Consider the following 20,565-nt stretch of genomic DNA (forward strand, 5'->3'; position numbering starts at 1 on the left):
AGTTTCATGATGAACATGCCTTGACCAGCTCACTAGAGGGTCTGGACCAATGGAGGTCAGTCATATAGAGCTTTCTGGAGAAACTGCTCACCATGGACCCCCTTGACTGGTCTGGGCAGCCTCCTGTTTGGATTCTTTCTCCTTCATCGAGCTCACCATGGTAAGTGCTCGGTAGTGTGGAGCCCTCACTGAGCATCCAAGGTGAAAACACTACTGGTCTCTCTCTCAGTGGGAGGTTGTTGGCAAAAAATTGTCCAGAAGCAGACTCTGTAAGGGGGCAGTCAGAGACAACCTGGGGAGTAGCAGCTAGAGAGGGAGTCCCCCTGGGGAGATCCACAGCCTCTAAACCAAGTTCCCTAACTTTCTCTGGAAAGCGTCATTCAGTAAGATGAGAGGTGGGGGTGGGGGCCAGGGGAACAACTGGAAAGGCTTCTGGGCGAGGGACTGAGGCTTGCTTTTCCCTCCTGGGACCTCCAAGCTCTGTTTCGCCCGCAAAGATTGCTTTGAACCCATCTCTTTCAAGGAAGTAACAAGTTGGGAACCAGATACTGGGCGTCACAAAACGCCTTTGAGTTAATATTTGGCAGGAGATATCGCAATCAAAGAAGAGCTGGCAGAGTGGGGCTCGATGACAAGGTTCCTGGGTGTCCTGGCCCTCCTGGGGTGGTCACATGCTCCCTGACGGCTTCCTCTTCCCACAGACTGGACGTGGGGAAATCCCCACTGGGCACTATAAGAAGCCCCTGGGCTCTGGGCAGAAGCCAGTGGCTTGGGCTAAGAGCACAAGATGACGTCAGGCCTCCTCTGCTTCCTCGCCCTTCCGTTCCTCCTTGGCCAGGCCACAGGGGATTTGGAGCCCCTGATCCCCAGAACCACCTCCAGCTCTTTCTCTGACCCTGTGTTGAGCTCCAGCTTCATCCCTGGCTCCAGCTCCAACAACAGCTTTGGTCCCGGCCCTGGCTCCGTGACCCAGGTGAGAAGGCCCCACAGTCTGAGAGCTCTGTTCATTCCCTTCCTCTCGCTTTTTGGGGAGCACTCTAGAAGAGTTACAGCTCCCTTTGTTAACTGTAGGTGCCCCGGAAATGAATTAAAACCTGGGTAAAATAATTAAATTGTTTGCAAGGGAGACGACATCTTGGTTCTTTCACTGGAGGCTTTAGGGAAAGAATTGAAACTTGAAAGAGGTTCTCAGACTTGGCTGCACTTTGGATTTGGGGGTAGGGGGTGAGGGTGGGAGGGGGACTCTAAAAATCGAGATGTCCAGGTTCTATCCCAGATGAGAACTCGTAGGCTGCATTACTAGGCTGCGTCCTGAGCCTTGTTCCTTGGGAGCTGAGTCCTCTTTGTATCTCCTTTGAGGAGCTGAGAAGAGCAGGGAGGATGAGACATTACGGGTCAGGAAGCATTTCCTCACTCTAGCTCTGCCCTCGTGGGCTCTGGGCCTCTCTGTAGGAGCCCTGCTCTGTAAAACCCAGGCTTTCCTTGCTATGGTGTGCCTTGGGGTGGAGGAGTCTTAACTCTCCCAGAGGCTGTCCCTGTGTGCTTCTGTGATCTTTATTCACAGGTCAGGTTGCTGCTTACATGCTCCCATCTGAATGGAAGGGCCATTGGGAAAAGAGGAGGAAAAGGTTTTTCCTATAGTTTCCATTTTGCCAATGTAGGCAATGGAAACTTGTTGATTAACGAATGGTTTGGTTAGGGCCCAGATAGAAACTGCCACAACAATGTTCATTGAGTGCCTAATAAATGACGGGGCTCACTTAAGTACATAATATGTGTTATCTTATTTAACGCTCAGAGGCTGGTAAAATTAATGGTCCCATTTTAGAGATGTGGAAACAGAGGCTTGGAGAGGTGACGTCATTGGCTTAAAGTCACTAAGCCAGTAGATTATGTAGCTCAGACTTAGTCCGCCCATTCTCTTACCCAGCTCTCCCTAGGTGGCTTTCTATATTTTGGGGGAGTATAGATGTAAACTTATTTTTAAGAGGAGAATGGTTTTGGGACTCATAAATATGCTGATAGTCTTTGTAGTCAGAAATCAGATGCATTATTTTATTCCATGATACTAAGTAACTTCTGGGGATAATTAGAGCTGGTTAACATTGGAGAAAGAGGTTAACAATAAATAATTGATTTTGAAGCCTCATCAATCAGAAACCAGCATTTGGGGAAGATGATCAGTTAAAATAACAGAAAATAAAGTATAGGTCAAGAAACAGAGAAATCCAATATGCCTTTTGTCTGATAAAAAGATAACTTTTAAAGTAGATAAGGAATGGTAGTTAAATTCCACTTAGAGGTTTTAATTTCCTTCCTGGTTTACTTATCTCCCTCTGGTGAGTCAGTATCACTACCCGAACTTCTTTTTTATAGCAGGCTAGGTGTCACTTCTACTATAAACCCAATTTTCTAGGGCTGGCTGTCAGCTTGATGAGCTCTTTGGAAGGTGGTAGAAAACCCCTTTATAACTGTCATTGAGCAAGTTCCAAACGTATCATTTTCTGTACTTTGGAAATGTTGAGTACCATTATTTTATGCCTTGAATCTTTACAGGCACTTAGACCTGGCTGCTAATTAGAGCCAATTGCAACCTTAAATCACAAATGTGAGTCACACCTTCAGCTAGCGCTCCGAGCACTCCACATGCCTTGGATGGCCCCCTCCAAAGAAGGAGCCGCTATCAGGGTCCTCAATTCACAGACAAGAGAAGGCGCAATGTTTTGTTCTACACAGTCATTGGCCGAGTCAGAACATGGAGTCGTGTGCTTTTGTCATCAGGCTAAGGGGCTTGGGTTTGTTGGGAAAAAAAAGGACACAAAATCTCTCTCATGACAATGGGCCTGATTCACTGGGCAGGAACTGGGTCTTACTTGTCTCCCTAACACCGCAGCCTGGCAAGCTGTAGACACCAGTAAATGTTAATTAAACACACGCTGCGTGAGACCCCATCAGTGTGGGGTGTCTTGTAAGGTACAGAGGACCCTATTTGTCCCCCACAAGGGAGATTGCAGACTCTCTCAAAGGCCAAGGGGACAAGCACATGTCTGTTTCTCCCATTCCTCATGTTACACTCACATAGAGTTTAAGCATTCAGTGCAAAGAGAGAGACCCATCACCATTAGCTTCATTGTCTTTGAATGTGAGGAGCAGAAATATCTCTAATGGGAGACACTGATCAAACTTATGGACCATTTTGATGTCAGCTGCGCACGCTGGGCTGATGATAAGCAGGTTGGAAGCTGGGGAGTCCACGGTGCTGGGACAGAGATGTTCAGTAGAAGACAATGGAATGGCTGTCAGCAGGCTCATAATTATTTGCCTGCCTTTCAGGTGAACTTCAGGACTAAAAGTTGTTAGCTGGTGGTTTCTAGTTGATTGTCTCGAGACTGCTTGATGATCTCCACAATTTTCTGATTTGACAGAGCTTTTCAGTGAACTCTAAGAATGGTTCAACCCTGTCTTATGCAGCTAATTAACCTCCCCTTGTCAAAATGCAATGCAAGACATTTTTTGAGGGTAGACAGTTGTTATAATAAGCTGCTTTTTTTGAAAGTCCACGATACATTGGTCCTCCTGTACAAGCCTTGGCGTGCTTGAATGGGAGGGAGTCTTTCTAGCTTCAGTGGGAGTGATAAACCTGGTTCCAAGGGAAGCTGGTCTCTCTGACAGATTTTTGGTGTAGCTTGTCCAGGCCTTCTTCATCCCTGGCAAAGACCCTTACCTTAACCCCTTCCCAGCCCCTGTGTTCAGCATAAACCTGCTTGTCTCTCTTCCTTACTCCCCAGGTGTGGGATGTGATTGGCAAAGAAAATTGAGACCAATGTCAAGAATTTACTTGGCATCTATATATATATAAACATTGTGTGTGTGTGTGTGTGTGTGTGTGTGTTTGCTCATCTTAAAGAAGATTAGGTTAAATTGACAAGCAATTCAGTTGCAAAAAAGCCTGAATTAATTGGTCCAGAGGTCACTGACAGAATACATCTTGATTATAGAAGCATCTAGGTCCAGCTTGTTTGGAAATCATGGAGGTTGATAGATACTAAATGCACAGAGCACACAATCTCAGCTGCGGCCAATTGACCTCCTAAACTTTGAGAGGTGTGGCCTGCATCTCTGCAAATTCTGCAAGCCATTGCTCAGCCCTTGGTAGTTTTGGAGACATTTCAGTCTGATATTCCACAGGTGAGCTTTGGGCTGACCATCAGATGAGATCATTGTAAAGCTCAGCCAGTAGGCTGCCAAGAGTTCCTCTGGAAGGCAACAGTAGTAATAAAAAAATGTTAATTGTGCTGGGATCCACTTGGGGAAGTTCAAAGGGGACAAAGGAAAAACAGGATCTTTCAAACCTGTCATTTAAAATATGCAGTGGCACCAAAGTATGAGCCTGAATATCTTAAAGAAACATAAGATATTTTAAAATGACTTTTCTGCAAGTGGTAAGCTGGAAAACTTAAAAAAAAAATTTTTTTTTTGCACAAAACCTTCAAACTCCTACATTATTCAGTCTTTTAAAAATGGCTGGTTTGTTTCCATTTTGAAGAATGTTAATTATACAATTTCCTGAGTGAAGAGATGATGTGAATTTACACTGTGTTTTTCCCCTGTAACCCATATCCATGATGGTTTTCCCATTCCATTCATTGGAAGGCATTGGGTTAGGGTTGGGGTAAAGAAAATGAGTGCATGGAAGAAAAGGGAAAGTGACATCTACTGATCACCACATGCCAGGGACTTGGTTTACATTACGTAGTTACTCTTGGGAATGACCCTCTGAAGTGGGTTCTCTATTAGACAGGTGAGGAAAGCAAGACTTAACAGAGGGTTCATGTCCAATAAGTGGTAGAATTGGAATTCAAACGTAGGATGCCCATCACTTCTTTCTTTCCCTTTCCTTACATGGGAACAGTAATAATTTCCTTGAAGCCTCCTCAAGAAAGGAGAATCTTCCTTTAGGTAAAGGTGTCTGACAGTGGTTTGGCCTGGCTGGTGGAGATGTGGCTGAACTGAGTGTAATCACTGCCTGGGAAACATGGCAGTTTTAGCTTGTGTCTCTGATCCTCTTCATTCATTCATTCATTCATTCATTCAAGATTTATTTAGAGAGTGAGTGTGAGTGGGGAGAGGGGCAACGGGAGAGGGAGAGAGAGAATGTCAAGCAGACTCCCCCCTGAGCATGAGCCCAGCGGGGCTTAATCTCATGACCCTGAGATCAGGACCCTGCGATCAGGACCTGAGCGAAAATTAAGAGGCGGGCGCTTAGCACTCTTGACAGGCCAATTTCTGTCACTCCAGTTACCAAAAAGCTAATTTCCCGGCTTATTACTGATGTTGAACTTATTTTTATTTCAGTTGCTTTCCAATTTCACTGGATTTGAGGATGACCACGGCACCTGCCAGTGCTCTGTGACCCTCCCGGACACCACCTTTCCTGTGCAGAGAGTGGAACACTTGGAAGTCACGGCTCATATTCTCTCCCAGAAGTTCGAGAAAGAGCTTTCTAAAGTAAGCATTGCTTTTCTTCCTCTTCCAATCAAATCTTGATAGGAACAAACCAACCCTTTTTATTCAGGACTTGATAAGCAGCCTTCTTTGTTGTGTCAAAGCTAGGATGCTTGCATCCTGCGGGGACATTAGCATTTGTTTTTACAGTACACCTGTGGAGCTCTTTATAGCAGGAAAAATGAGGGCATGGGAAGAAAATGGGATGGAGATGGTGCATGCCACGGATAAACTCACTTCAATATTGTGCACGTGTGATTGGAAGGAAGCCCTGAGCTTCCCCCTGCGAAACCCAACCCTGCAATTTTTATTTGGTTTTGAATCTGTTGTTTCTTCTCCTTTTGGTCATCTTCCTCTTTCTTCTAGCTTTGCCTTTTCTTTCGTCTCCTCTCTCCTCTGTTCTCTCTTCCTTCTCCTTCACTTTTCCTTCCTATTCCTGTTCACCCCCCCTTCCCTTGTCTGTCCCTTCTGATCTTTCTCCCTTTCCTTCCTGTTTTTTTTTTCATCTTTCCTTACTTTTGGAAAGCCCCACCTCCTTCTTTGCCTCTTCCTTCCCCTCCTCCAGTCTTTCTCCCTCTTTTCCTTTCTCTTCCTCTGATTTTCTCTTTCCAGTTTACTTTCTTCTCTCCCTCCCCCACCTTCCTCCCTCTGTCTCTCCCTCTAACTCTCTCTGTCTCTGTGTGTCTCTCATTCTCCCTCTCGTGTATTATCCTCTATTGTCTCAGCAGGAACATTACATTAGACATGTCTAGCATTAGACTGAAACGGAAGGCTTCACTGGGAATTTGAATCAATTCTAATAGGTCATGCCGCCTTGGTAAAGACCCCGCTTCCAACCCCCTGATTCGGGCTTTTTTCCAGCCAGAGGAAGTCATCCCACAGGGTTTGCCTTTCTCTGAGCCGGCTGGAGCAATGTGACCTGGCATTCCAGTTTTGACCCCTTCTCCGTTTTTAGCCAAGTTAAAAATCAATTAGAAAGGCTCCCATTTTCTGCACAGGTGAAGTCCAAGCTAGGCTATAATCACATTATGCATTATTTACTACAACTCCATTAATCTACAAGGAGCTCTGGCTTTCCTACAAGATTCCAAATAAGTTTTCCTGAGAAATTTAAGCTTAGCTACCTCAACATCCAGCACAGTTATCCTTTAAGACAAAAATGATGATGAGGCTGAGACCCTGCTTTCAACCTGAATTGGTAGATAAATATTCTATGTTTAAATGAATGTCCAGGAAAATGTGTTTGACTGCACTAGGAACCTAGCTTCTTAAGAAATAAAATGTCCTTGAATTAATCAGCAGAAAAGGCACAGCGCTAAATTATAAATTCCAACCATTAATATTCATAGCCTTATTCCAGCATAATCAAGTACAGATAGGAAGTTATGCATAAAAACATAACAAGTGGAGGAAAATCCTGAGTAAAGATCTTTTCAGTTAGAGTCATTTGCTTTGAAATAGTGGAAGCAACTGATTTGCATGCCTTCTTTGCTGGCAGGAGTGTGAAGGGCAGTTTGAAACCCCATGCTGTTTCGGGGAAGTGTGCAGCTTGCCAGGGTGGAGAGTACGGGACATTTCATTCCAATCCTGTAAAGAGGGCAGGTGGCATCTGCCTTGCTAATAATTGGCAGGGAGGAAATGTGGAGTAGGTGGGAGAACTTTTAGTTCTGAAAGCATGAGTAGCTGTTCCTCAAGAAATCTGCAATTGAGGCCAAAGAAAGGAATTGACCTGCCTGTTGAGATTTGCATCATAAATTCTGCGTGACAGACGATAATAACAGCAAGAACAGCTTCCTTTTGTGCTTTTCTAAATGCCTCTCGGTCTGTTCTACCCTCAAGCGAGTCTTTAAGGCAGATAGGCCAGTGTTCTTCCCATCTTAGGGATGGAAAAATGGAGGTTCATAAAGGTCAAGAGACGTCAGTGGACAGGTCATTTCTCTCTTGGCTGGGTGAGCCAGGGCGGGAATGTGGGTCTTCAGAGTCATCCCAGTTCCTTTCTTCTCGGCCATGCTGTTATCAGCCTCCAAGAAGAGATGCGGGAAGTCAGGCATGCCTTCAATTCAGAGTTATCTCTTCAGCTGAGGGCTTTTGAATTTTCAGGTGAATGATTTTAGCTGTCCCTAAGTTGTCTTGGAAATGACTGTTTATCTGGAGGCCTGGGGGGGATACCCGATTGGACAGGCTGCCGGGAGAGGGTTTGGACCGCTCTTGCATTGATTCATTATCTGTCAGTACACAGGGAAGACAGGGAGCTGCCTCTGCATAAGATGCATTTTATACTTTTCTGTTGTTTATGATATGTCCTCTTGTGACCATACTCAAGAGGGGACCACACAAAAGGCAGCTCAGGATTTTCTTTCTGCAGTCTTTGGGGCAGGTTATTTAGTAGGACACATTCGCTAATAGATCCTCATGCACGAGAAGGTTGAGGCAGTCGAGACATTCAGGCAACTTCTAAACAAATAACATTGATTGAACAATGTTTTGTGCAGGGAAATAGAATAAATTAAAAGGTCAGATTGAAAAAACCCCTGAAATCACTGTTTCTCTAATAACTGCAGGCAGTTTATAGACATCCAGTAAGTGAGGCACTTTTTTTTTTTAGATTTTATTATTTTTAAGTAATCTCTATACCCAACGTGGGGCTCGAACTTAAAACCCCGAGATCAAAAGTCGCATGCTCTACTCACTAAGCCAGCCAGGAGCCCCTAAATGAGGCACTTAATATGCATTATCTCTAGTCTTTCCAATAATCTTGTAAGCTTGATATCATTACCCCCAGTTGATAGGAGGGGACTAAGGCTTAGAGAAATTAAGTGATTTGCCTCTTAAGTACTGAGGGCGGATTTGAGTTTAGGTGGATCTAACTCCAAAGTATTTCATATGTCTTCACTGTCAATTCAAGCTCAACTAATCTTGTTAAAGATATATTAAAATAACAGTTACGTTGCAGAGTACATTTATTTATTTCAAATAATCTGGCCATAGTAATGATCACAGGTTTTGAGGCAGAAGCATGAGCCAGACAGATTCTTTAGTCTAATAGCCGGCTGCACTGCACCCCTATCTATCACGAGACTACATTTACTGTGCGGAACAATGACAAATACCCAAAAGTGAACCCCTAAACAAACTTTGATTCTTAGAACCCACCAGTGACGTAGTATGTGCATCACAAACAAAAAAAAAAAAAGGGAAATTCTGAGTGTTAGGTTGGTGGTTGGAAGGCAAGCATAGACGAGTCTTTTAAAACTCAAACTCATAGTGATGAGGAGCTTGTAGTAAAGATGTTGACACAGGGAGGTGTCCCCTTAGGGCTACACCCATATTCTTGCTGCACATCTCTGGGCAAGTCAGGCTGCTTCTGCTGACGTTGCACTTCTGGGAGAGCTGGATGTTCTCAGAATTGCCCATTCTCAACACTAGAGAGCCGAATAATCTACTTAAGTCGGTAAAGTCCTCAAATTCCCTCCTGCCTTTTTTTTTTTTTTTTTTAGAGAGAGAGTGTGTGCGCATGCATGAGCAGGGAGGTGGGGAGGAAGAGGCAGACAGAAGGAGAGGAGGAGAGAGAATCTCAAGCAGGCTCTCAGGCTCCATGCTCAGCACAGAGCCCAGCACAGGGGCTCAATCTCACGACCCTGAGATCATGTCCTGAGCCGAAATTAAGAAGGGGACGCTGAACTGAACCAGCCACCCAGGAGCCCCTCCCTCCTGCCTTCTTAGAACTCCATGGACGATTCTGGTTTTCCTGAACATCACTGAGCTTTCCTTTAAATGTCTGCTGAAAGAACCTCAAATTTTCCCTAAACAGATCTTTTTTTTTTTTTTAAGATTTTTATTTTTTATTTTTGACAGAGAGAGAGAGAGAGCACAAGCCTGGGAAGCGGCAGGGAGAGGGAGAAGCAGGCTCCCTGCTCAGCAGGGAGCCCGACGCGGGGCTCGATCTCAGGACCCTGGGACCATGACCTGAGCCGAAGGCAGACACTTAACCGTCTGAGCCACCCAGGTGCCCCAATCCCAAACAGATCTTTAGAGACCTCATTTTGTGGCAGACTCTACGTTATGCCTTGGTTTTCAGTGAGAATCTGGGAGAACCACATTTTATTTAGCAGAGATGACAGTTGGATCACTCATTTCTGTAGAATAACAGCTGCGATGTGCCACCAACATGTTCCAGGAAAGCAGAGGGTGTTTCATGTGTTCCAAGAGCTGGCAAGGCCAAATGCCAACAAGAATACTCATTTCGCAAACTTCCATTTCTGCAATGATTGGCACTTTATTATTATTATTATTATTATTATTATTATTTTTACCACAGGCAAGGTTTTATGCTTGATTTTTATAGAGATTAAAACCTGGCTACCTTATATTTGTGTTTATACTTTTGAGAGGAGGACTCGTTAGGTCATCTATGTATATTTTTCTAACCTTATCCACCAAAATGTCACCAGCTTTATCAGCCTCCGAGTGATGGCACAGCTGATGGCAGTGAGCATCAGTTGCCCGAGGAGATACACTCGCAGTGCCAAGGGCTGCATTTTCAACTTTCATTAAAATCCTCTTTGCCTGAAGCCCTAGCCCTTGAGGTCTGCGGCCTATGAGTCTGCTCTAATTTGCACAGTGGGGTTAAGTGAAAGGGCTAAAATGACAGAAGTTAGGGCTGCCTTTGGTATTAGGAGGATTATAGGCCAACATCTGGCTCTGAATTCATCCAGGCCCCGTGGATCAGCTACTTGACATTAGCACGGTTTGGGGAAAAGTATCACTTATGTTCGAATTTTTAAAAAGAATGTAAAACTAGCAACTTTTAATGAGCAGGTCCTTAAAAAAGCCATGGCATTTCTTTTCGAGATCAGATACAGAAAAGAACCACCAAATGTGTTTATTGAAATATCCATTTGGAAATTCCAATTATACACTAAACCACCAAGGGAATTTTTGCAAGTATTTTAACTTAATGATCAGACATTCAAATATATGCTACAAACGCGTAAAGGTCTGATTGCAATAATCAGTTCTTGGAATAAATGTGGGTGCACTTAATGAAATGTGCACTTGACAGTTGCATATACACTCACATACTGTGTAATAAAGTTGGGTCTTTATGCCACTTTGTGAAAGGTGGAGCGGCCCAAAACTCAGTGCATGTGGCAATCAGAGAAGGAATTCTCCTTAGTGCATTTCTCCCTCTTCTAGAAAATAGTTAGATTTAAAGCACTGTTTCTAAATGGAGGGAGGATGGTGGTGGTGGTGATTTTGCCCTCAGGGAACATTAACAATGCCTGGGGCATATTTGGTTGTCACAGCTGAACGGTCTATGGGTGCTTTTGGTATCTAGAGGCCAGGGATGCTGGTAAACATCCTATAATACATAAGACCTCCCCTCCCCCGCCCGCCGCCAGAAAGAATGATCTAGCTTAAAATATCAATAATGCTGAGGCTGGGAAACCCTGATTTAGACACGGTGTGTGCATTGTGGGCCTGGTTCAAACCAATTTAGTTTGGAGACCTAATACCTTCAAACATTAAAATGGAAATAAAAATATACTTGTGCATGATGACTCTGAAGCAATATTATTTTTAGTCTAGGCAAGTGCCAAATCCACCCCACCAATTGTAATAATGTTTTAGTTTCTTTTTTTTAGTTTGCATTTTGATAGATTAAAAAAAGCTACTCAAATATATTTTTGATCCATTTCTTTACCAAAAAAGAAAAAAAAAGATTGACAGCAATCAAACAGTCCCTAAGGGCTTGGTCGTGGAGGAAGACTGCATGGTATTATTTTGGGAATTGACTTAAGCTTTTTGATTCCCTTTCAGGTGAGGGAGTATGTTCAGTTAATCAGTGTGTATGAAAAGAAGCTCTTCAACCTAACCGTCCGAGTAGAGATCATGGAAAAGGATACCATTTCTTACACTGAACTGGACTTTGAGCTGATCAAGATAGAAGTGAAGGAGATGGAGAAACTAATCACACAGCTGAAGGGCAGTGTCGTCGGAAGCACAACAATTGTGGACCAGCTGGAAGTGGAGGTAAGGCATGAGCTCGTTTCTGAGAGCTTTACTAAGAAATTCTCCTCAGCGGGCAGGTGCCAGGACCAGGCTACGGGTCTCTCTTCCAGCTTCCAATTCTGCACTCTCGCATGGCCGCATGGCCACATGGCATGTCCCATGTTCTGCTTTCCGTGGACATCTGTCTTTGACCAGTAAGTTCAGCGCAGTGGGGACCTATTCATTGAGGAGCAGGTGTCCTTCAGTGGTCCTGCCCCAGAACCAAGTGGCCTTTGAACGTCTCCAGGAAGGAGATGCTATGAATCTGAACAACTCCATGGCCAGGTTAGGTCAAGTGCCTTCTCTGTTCTGGATTTATGCTCATGGGACTAGAAAGCCACAATTTACCTGATTTTGGACTTGCTAGGTCAGTTTCTCCTTTTGAATGATCATGTGATCCTTGATCCCTCTTGGAACACTTCTCCACATACTGGCAACCCTCTTTAAAGGAGTTTCTTGGGAGTATGTTTTAATGAAGCCTTTATCCTCTATGGATAAAGACCATCACATTAATGTTATGGTTGGGTAATTCCTATCTACGTGAATTTACTAGCATGGTCATGACGTGGGCTGTAGTTGAGAATTCTAGTTACATATGTCAGACTTTAAGTTTTCTCTGGCCCTCACCATTCATTAGAAACTTAATTATAATACAACATGAGTAAACACAAGTTTATAAGGGAAGGTTATTGGAAATGAACTTTAATGGACCTTTGTGGATGCTTAGACTGAGCCTGTGCTCTATTATTAAATCTGTTAAAATCTTTGCCATTTTCTTCTTGTCACACACATCTGCCTGAGATGTGACAGGCATTCACACTAAACCATAAAATGTATTCTTCCAAATGAAACCATTCAGAAGAATCTCGGGTGTATTCTCTAGCAATGTTTCACTAAGTGACAAATTCAGCCCTGGAATGTTTATGAAAGAAATTGCATGATACTATAAAGTCACTCTGAATTTTTATTTCCTTAGATAAGGAATATGACTCTCCTGGTAGAGAAGCTGGAGACGCTAGACAAAAACAATGTCCTTGCCATTCGCCGAGAAATCCTGGCTCTTAAGACCAGGCTAAAGGAATGCGAAGCCTCTAAAGGTGAAAATGTTCCTGCGACCCCACCTCCTCTTGCCCCTGGTAAGCATGTCATGTTTTCATCGCTTGAGCCAGGCCCAAGCAGGAGCTGAGAGTGGGGTGGGGAAGGGGGGGAGATGGGATTGTTGCGGCTCTGAGCTTCCTCTTCCATGCTTTGAACTCTCCCTTAGTAGCTCCACTTGCTAGCACGTTCTGGGGCACATAGAGGAAAAGCACCGACGATGAGTTGACTTAAAACAAGATCCACACATTACACATGTCCCCTTTGCATTTGCTAACAAGAAGAACATCTCTGTGGTGATGGAGTTGTTGTCAAGGGGGGCTGGGTGAAAGCTTCTGGAATCTGCATGGCATCTGTGCCGTCCTGTGGATTGCAAGGGCTGATTGGCTCCTGTGGCTGATGAGCTGGGTTATGCTTGAATCTTCCTTCCCTCCTCCTCTCTTTCCCTCCCTGCTTCCATCTCTGTATTTTTCCTTTGTGCTTTCCTTAAATGCACCTGCTGTTTAGCATGTCTTGGGATTGAAGAAGGCTTTAATGGATGGCCCCACATGCCCAGGACTTGGGCCTGCCATCTCTCCTGGATGGGAGTTCCTGGACGGCAGGGATGGTCTCTCACTCTCTAATGGTTATCCTTGGGGCAAGGTATAGCCTAGAGGGGGGTGCACCATAATACCTCCAGGGATGGAGGCAGTGGAGTGTAGGGGTCAGGAGTATGGCTCTGGGACCCCAAAGGCCTCAGCTTCCCAGCTATGTGGCCACAGCCAAAGATCCGTAATCTCGGCAGTGATAAAGCGGGAAGAGAGTACCTACCTTGCAGGGGTGCCGTGAGGGTTAATGAAACCAACCTTGGGAAGCACAGAGCTCTATGATTGGCACTTAAGCACTGGGATTTGTTATTATTATTAATGAAGATAGCTGAAGTGGACACCTTGCTGGGAACAAAAGCGGTGCTAGGTCCTCCGGTGCTTCAGCACACCCCTCCAGGTGAACGAAAGCCTGCTGCTCAGCCTTTCGGGTCTCTGGCACAGGGCGGCTCTCTCTGTGGCTCGTGTGCAGCTCCACCTGAAAAGGGCCTGTGGCTTCTCATCCCATCATACAGCTCTTGGTATTCTCATTAACTCCTCTTCCCACAACCTGATTCCTTTTAGGCTGTGTGTTTCTGGATCCTTGTCAATGTAGCTGGTTTCTTTAAGGCTTTAATTAGATACTGCCATCGTTCTAAGCCTCTTGGTGGTGGTTAGGAGACTCATCCTTCCCTCTGCTTTGTTGGCAATCTGTCATAGTACGACATACAGAAGAGGTTCAGGACAAAGGCCGTGCCTCGTCCTCCATTATAAGCTAAGGTTAAATTCGGTCTGGGATCAGTAGTGTCGGTGTGCGATGAAAACGTGAGCTCATTCTGCTGGGCCACGCGGGGCTCCGTGAGGACAGGGGTCAAAGCAGCGACAAACCCTGATAACGCCTGAGCAAGGCCTGCTTCTTTCCTTCCTTCACTCCCTCCCTCGCTCCCTCCCTCCCTTCCTTCCTTCCTTTCTCTCTCTCTCTTTCTTTCTTTCTTCACAGCATATTTTCCTCATGGAATAGGTATTTCAAGCACAGTTTTCTCTGCATTCCTTAGAGTGAGGACATTTTAGAACTGGAGGGGACATTCAGAACCATCTGGCTCAGGTCCATCATGTCTCAGGAGAAGGGGACTCAGGTGGTGAGGATGCCGCTTTTCCTGAGGCCACACAGGTAGTTAATGGCAGAGCTGAAGCTGACGGGCAGGGCCCCTTGCTCTGTGGGCCTAGAGTGTCCGATGGCAGTAACTCAAGGATGGCAGTGGGAGACAAAGTACACTGCTTGGTATCTCTAAGGAGGAAAACAAATGAGTCTGTTGGATTGTTTTTGTTAGAATTCCTTTTCTAGAACTTTCCCCTAGGTCCTCACACTTAGACTTTTGTAAGCCATCCCAGCCCAGCTGTGTTGTTTAAGCAAATTGGACCCAGATTTCCTCTCACTTTCCCACAACCTTGGCTGTACCTGGATCCCAGCCAAGCCACTTGGCCCTCCTCCAGCTTTGTTCATATTATATTTATGATGTTTATATTAAACTGACTTTTTGTCATGTTTTTAAATCAATTTCTTTCTACTTGCTCTCTTTCTGTTTGATTGGTTGATAATGCAGAATTGGAAACTCCCCAGACACCACAAAGTTGTGAGCCTGTGGAGACTTTAATTAAAGTTACTCACTATTATGGGACCTTAAAATCTGGCCTGTCTGCTTTCACTGCAGAGTTGCACAGAACAAAAGGCTGTATGCAGGTCTCAGCTCTAAAGCAATTTTGTGTTCTCTGGGCCCCTCCCTTGCAGTTGCAACGTGCTACCCCTCTCCGGTCAGCTTGGTCTTTGAACCAGCACATGTAGCTAGGGTTCAATAAAACATGCTTTATATTTGGTTTATGCTGCAATGGCATCCTTTTCTGCTTCATTTCGTAGAACTTTCTAATCTAAAATAATTGGCCTTCTGCTCATTAACTTTTTTTTTCCTGAAAACAACTGACTCTGTCTGATCTCCCCCTGAATCTAAATGACGGAAGATAGGCAAAATGTACGCACTCACTCAGGGGTGGATCACCGCTGTGCTTGGCAGTGATGCTGTGTTCTGTGCTGACGCATAGTAGGTGCTCGGTAAATGGTTGATGGAGGATATGGGGTGACCCGCCCAAATCCTAAGCCTTAGGAAAAGCAGAGTGTTGGGTAGTATATATTCAATAATTCAGAGTCAATTTGGTCTTCATCATTTTGTGATTATGACCAGGTTAATTGCCTAATTCTCACAAGTGAATTGTATTCTCCTCTTTGCTCAAAGTTCAGTTGTCCAGGTAGGAGATTGCACTCATAGAGCCCAGATTGTTTCCTCTGCATGTAGACTTTGACTTAAGAAAAATGCTACTAACCATGAGGCTTTCTTTTTTTGTAGTAAAAATTTTAATCAGATAAATAAAATATCTTTTTGGGTTATAATTCTGGAGCTTGGCACCCAGCTTCTAACTTTTTTTACCCAACCTTCAAAATTGGGCAATACAAATTTGAATTCCCATTTGTTGATGCAAATTAAAAAGTCTCTACCACATCACACACATAAATACAACCATGAGACTTGAGAAAAGCCAAGTCAGGGTATGTTAAAGTCTTACCTTGTGGCTTCCCAGGGTATTTTCAGAATACCATGGCAATGTCTAATGAATTGCGTGATGAAGAGATTGTCAACCAAGGATACCCTTGTGTGGAGAGTTCCTTGCATTATGTTCTGTGGAGTGGATACTAGGCTTTTTGAAAAACTCCAATTTGTAGCAGAGTAGAGGGCTAGGGTTTTATAAATAGGGTAAACTGGGTTTGGGAGATTTGATCAGTCTTTCCTTCCCTTATTCCACGATCCTGATTTGGTACCACTGCATGGCTGGTCCTGTTCTGGGAACCAGGGTTACCAGGATGGCTCCAGGAACCTCCAGAAACCACTCTGTAGGAAGGGAGACAGGCAGGTGAACCTTCAATTCCAACGTGATATGATTATAATGCTGATAGTTACCATTTATTGAGTTATTGTACATGCCTTCTCTCTCTTCTTCTTAACAGTGCTACGGAGTAGGTATTAGGAGTTTTTTGTTTGTTTGTTTTAACGTAAGGAAGGTGAAGCTCAGAAGGTTACACAGCCAGTAAGTACTGGAGTCAGGATTTGACTTGGAATCTATCGCCAATATTTTCACTGTACCAGGCTGCCTTCCATAGATGCTCTGATAGAGAGGTACACCAGTGATTCCCAGAGTGACAAGAAAGGTCCAACAACTCACCAACCTGATTAACACCAGGCTATCTTGGCTTCCTTGCTTGTGGGGTAGCTGAAAGGGTGCTTTTATCCTTGTTTCTGTGGCATGTTCTTTTCTACCAGAAATTGCAAAATGATTCATTGGTCTCTTACATTCTTGGATGATGGTTGGGCATGGATGTTTGTCCCAGTGTCAGAGTAAACTTGTGATGGCTGAGGAAGGGAACGGAGTACACCTAAGACCTTGAAATGAAGGAAGGGGTGGGAAAAGGGTATGAGATAAGGGGGTGGGTGGGAAAAAGCTTGGCACAGATGGGGTGAGGGGGGTGGGGGCTCTGGCGGGGCTGGATGAGCAGTGGGCACCCAGTGGCTGAGAGTTTCAGTGTTGTTTTCAGGATAGTTTGCCACCAGGAGTCGAGGAAGCCCGCCATGGCCTTTTCTCTAGTCTGTCATTGCTGTAGCCACATATGTGGTATTGCCAATGATGCTCAGTTCTCTTCTCTTTTTCCACCTCCTTTGACCATAGCCAGGGCCCTGAAAATGGCCCAAAGGACATGGAGGAGAAGAGGGGTATGACAAAAAGGGCAGGAGAGTGTTTAGGAACGGTTGGGAAGTGAGAAACAGAGACTGTGGTTTCAACAGTTTTGGTATTTATACCAGGTGTAATTTTTAATTTCCTGGTCCGCGTGGAAAAGGGGGGATGAGCCATTATTATTATTATTAATGGTAGTAGAAGTAGTCATTTTTAAGAGGAGTTTATTTTGGTTCCTTTATATCTAAGGATTTCCACATCCAACACAGAACAGTTTATGATCTTTAACCCCTTGATAATGCTTGGATACGTGTATGCATCATAACTTTCCCTTAAGTATTTTGTTGCTGTTGGTTTGGGATATTTTCTTTGCAGAAAAGCAAGATTCAATTAAGCAAACAATTCCTAAGTCTTCCAACCTGCAAGAAAAATCTGACTTTCTTTCATTTCCGCAGAGTGAAATGTAGTAAAATAAATAAGTTCTCGGGAAGATGTTTTAACTAGAAAATCCAGTTTGTAGCATTTGGAAACTCAAACAATTTTTGTTATCATTAAACTGAACACACCACTAACTTTATTTTAATAATTCATGCATTGTTTCATAAACAAAAGCCAACAAGCATTCATCTGAGAGATCACTTTTAGGAGAAGGAATAATAATTTATAATTTTATTTATTATTTCTTTGGTGGAGAGCAGTCTCTTGGCTGAACACACATTGCTTTTTTATTTATGAAATGGTGCATGCATTATTAAAATAAACATGCGACTGTGTTCTGCTTAATGATATGCAAAATTATTTGAGGTTGGGTACAGAATGGTTTCATTTCTCTACCTGTTGTATGGTTGGCTGGCTTTCCCACCAACTGCGGATTCATGAGAGCATTTAAGGAGCACGTATGTAATTCTGGGACCAAAAAGCCCCAGCAGATTGGAAAAATAAAAGCAGGGTTTCTAGTAATGGTTTCACCTCTGAGCAGTCCTTGAATAAGGAGGGGAGAAGCGGGGGACATTTAGCAAGGAGAGGAATGGGTCTTTCCATATCGGTCAGAGGCACAGACTTACAGGCAAAGCTTTGCTCCCCCTTAACCAGCCTCGCCCCCGCCCCCCCCCACCACCCCATGATAAATCAGGTAATTCTTTGGAGCTCTGCTTTTGGCTCCAGCTCACATCATGTGCTCTCCACGGCTCCCTGATTCCCTCCAAGCATTCAAAGCCAGATCGAGTGATTCAGGTTCTGTTCCTCCTTCCCTCACCTGCTCTGCTCCAGGCAGTCAGATGAGGGAAAATGACCTCAAATGTACTTGAAGTTGAATTTTCTTTGTCATCCAAGAAACAATGTTACCCGATTGTAAAGGGTATTTATTAAGATCCCAGAAAATGCGTGTTCAACTCTGGATAGTTATTATAAAAATCCTGGAGGAATTTTATTTTATTTTTGTAGCAAATGGTTTGGGTTGGCAGGCATTTCAGAGTGCAGTGTGAAGGGCCAGTTGTCCAGTCTAGGTCATTCACTGGTGTTACAGGGAAGGTGGATTCAGTGGACCAGTAAGTCTGGTCCCTCTTGATTGTACACATTGTAACGGCAGTGTCCGATTGGGAAAGGTGAAGTACTTGTCTGGCATTCTATGGCCCAGTAGAAATTGTGGTATGAACAGCAAGACCTACCTTATTACTCTACAGCAAGATGGTCACCGAGGGTTCTTTTTTTTTTTTTTAAGATTTTATTTATTTATTTGAGAGAGAGAGAATGAGAGATAGAGAGCATGAGAGGGAAGAGGGTCAGAGGGAGAAGCAGACTCCCCGCTGAGCAGGGAGCCCGATGTGGGACTCGATCCTGGGACTCCAGGATCATGACCTGAGCCGAAGGCAGTCGCTTAACCAACTGAGCCACCCAGGCGCCCCTGGTCACCGAGGGTTCTAAGTCATGGGCTATGCTTTGGGCACAGAGCAGGCAATATTGCCCTGAAATAACTTCCACGGCTTCCCAAGGCTAAAATCCCACCATGATAGGACCATCTTTTTGTATCTTTAAAATCCCATATTTAAAACTTCCTCTTCTGAGATTGGCTTGGGGCAGCATTGGTACCTGGTGTGGATATATGCACTTGCGGTTCCAGGGAGGGAGGGGCAGGAAGGTGAAGGGCATGGACACTTGCCCAGGACAGTCTTCTCCTTCATCACAATTGTCCCTGATCCTGGGGAATAGCAGGCTTTATGGGGAAAAGATAGGGTCTGGGATGACCTTGCTTTCGTGATTTCTCTGTCAGAAAGATGAAATTTTAAAAAAATTTGCAAAATGCTTTCTGATAGAAGAAAATCTGTCAAATCCACCAAGTCCTCCTTTCCTCTTTCTGTGCCCTCAAACCTTTTTAGTGTGGCTCTTGGCAGCTTTAGCATCCCCATTTCCAGAATGAAAGCCCACTCATGGAAACAGAAGATTGTTTTCTCTAGAGCCCACAGTGGGTTTGTGTTGAGACTGACACCGAGAAGGTTTCGGCTCTTCTCCATCAGAAGCACTGTCGTCACTGAACCTTGGCAAGACAAATCTTTATGGATTCCTTTGGTTCTTAGGGTATTAAACCATTTGTGTCTTGTCATTCATTTTTCTCTAAGAATGCCCTTTTATGTTCTTGTTTGTACAGGGAGCTGTGGCCATGGTGGTGTGGTGAATATCAGCAAGCCGACTGTAGTTCAGCTCAACTGGAGAGGGTTTGCCTATAAATATGGTGCCTGGGGTCGGGATTACTCTCCCCAGCATCCAGAAGGGGGGCTGTATTGGGTGGCACCTTTGAATACAGATGGGAGAATTCTGGAATATTACAGACTCCACAATACACTGGATGATTTGCTATTGTACATAAATGCCCGAGATCTTCGGATCAGCTATGGCCAAGGCAGTGGTACAGCAGTTTATAACAACTACATGTATGTCAACTGGTACAACACCGGGAACATTGCCAAAATTAACCTGAGTAACAACAGGGCTGAAGTGACTCAAACTCTCCCTAATGCTGCGTATAATAACCGCTTTTCGTATGCTAATGTTGGTTGGCAAGATATTGACTTGGCTGTGGATGAGAAAGGATTGTGGGTGATTTATTCAACTGAAGCCAGCACTGGTAACATGGTGATTAGTAAACTCAACGACACCACACTCGTGGTGTTAAACACTTGGTACACCAGGCAGTATAAACCGTCTGTGTCCAATGCCTTCATGGTGTGTGGGGTTCTGTATGCCACCCGCACTCTGAACACCAAACAAGAAGAGATTTTCTACTACTATGACACAAACTCAGGGAAAGAGGGCAGACTAGACATCACAATGCATAAGATGCAGGAAAGAGTGCAGAGCATTAACTATCACCCTTTTGAGCAAAAACTTTTTGTCTATAATGATGGTTACCTTCTGAATTATGATCTGATCTTTAACCAGGAACCCAAGTAAATGTGTGAGGGTGAGAGAGGCAGAGAATGTTCTTTGAAAAAATGGCCTTTTCCACTTCTTTAGCTATCTGCCGGGGGATTTGGGATTTGGAAGTGTGTTTGCTTAGTAGTGATATTTGGGAGCATAG

The 20,565-nt window shown here is 44.3% G+C and overlaps 1 protein-coding gene across 1 annotated transcript; it reads left to right on the forward strand.

The window, feature by feature from the left end:
• The first annotated feature begins 787 nt into the window (after window positions 1–787).
• Window positions 788–20,438, forward strand: OLFM4 (olfactomedin 4). Its single transcript, XM_028104573.1, has 5 exons — window positions 788–973; window positions 5,356–5,508; window positions 11,326–11,538; window positions 12,533–12,692; window positions 19,636–20,438. The coding sequence occupies exons 1-5, from the start codon at window positions 788–790 to the stop codon at window positions 20,436–20,438; spliced, it is 1,515 nt and encodes a 504-aa protein (XP_027960374.1).
• Window positions 20,439–20,565: the final 127 nt, after the last annotated feature.

Source organism: Eumetopias jubatus, unplaced genomic scaffold (genome assembly GCF_037043125.1).
Source record: "Eumetopias jubatus isolate StellerSeaLion01/CBP00866 unplaced genomic scaffold, mEumJub1_p1.0 scaffold_3, whole genome shotgun sequence".
Lineage (NCBI taxonomy): Eukaryota > Metazoa > Chordata > Mammalia > Carnivora > Otariidae > Eumetopias > Eumetopias jubatus.

Bases quoted from the DNA above. Each gene is read 5' to 3' on its own strand.
- OLFM4 (XM_028104573.1), top strand. From the start codon at position 788: ATGACGTCAGGCCTCCTCTGCTTCCTCGCCCTTCCGTTCCTCCTTGGC. The intron at 5,509-11,325 runs GTAAGCATTGCT...ATTCCCTTTCAG, and splicing joins TCGAGAAAGAGCTTTCTAAA to GTGAGGGAGTATGTTCAGTT. The intron at 11,539-12,532 runs GTAAGGCATGAG...TTATTTCCTTAG, and splicing joins TGGACCAGCTGGAAGTGGAG to ATAAGGAATATGACTCTCCT.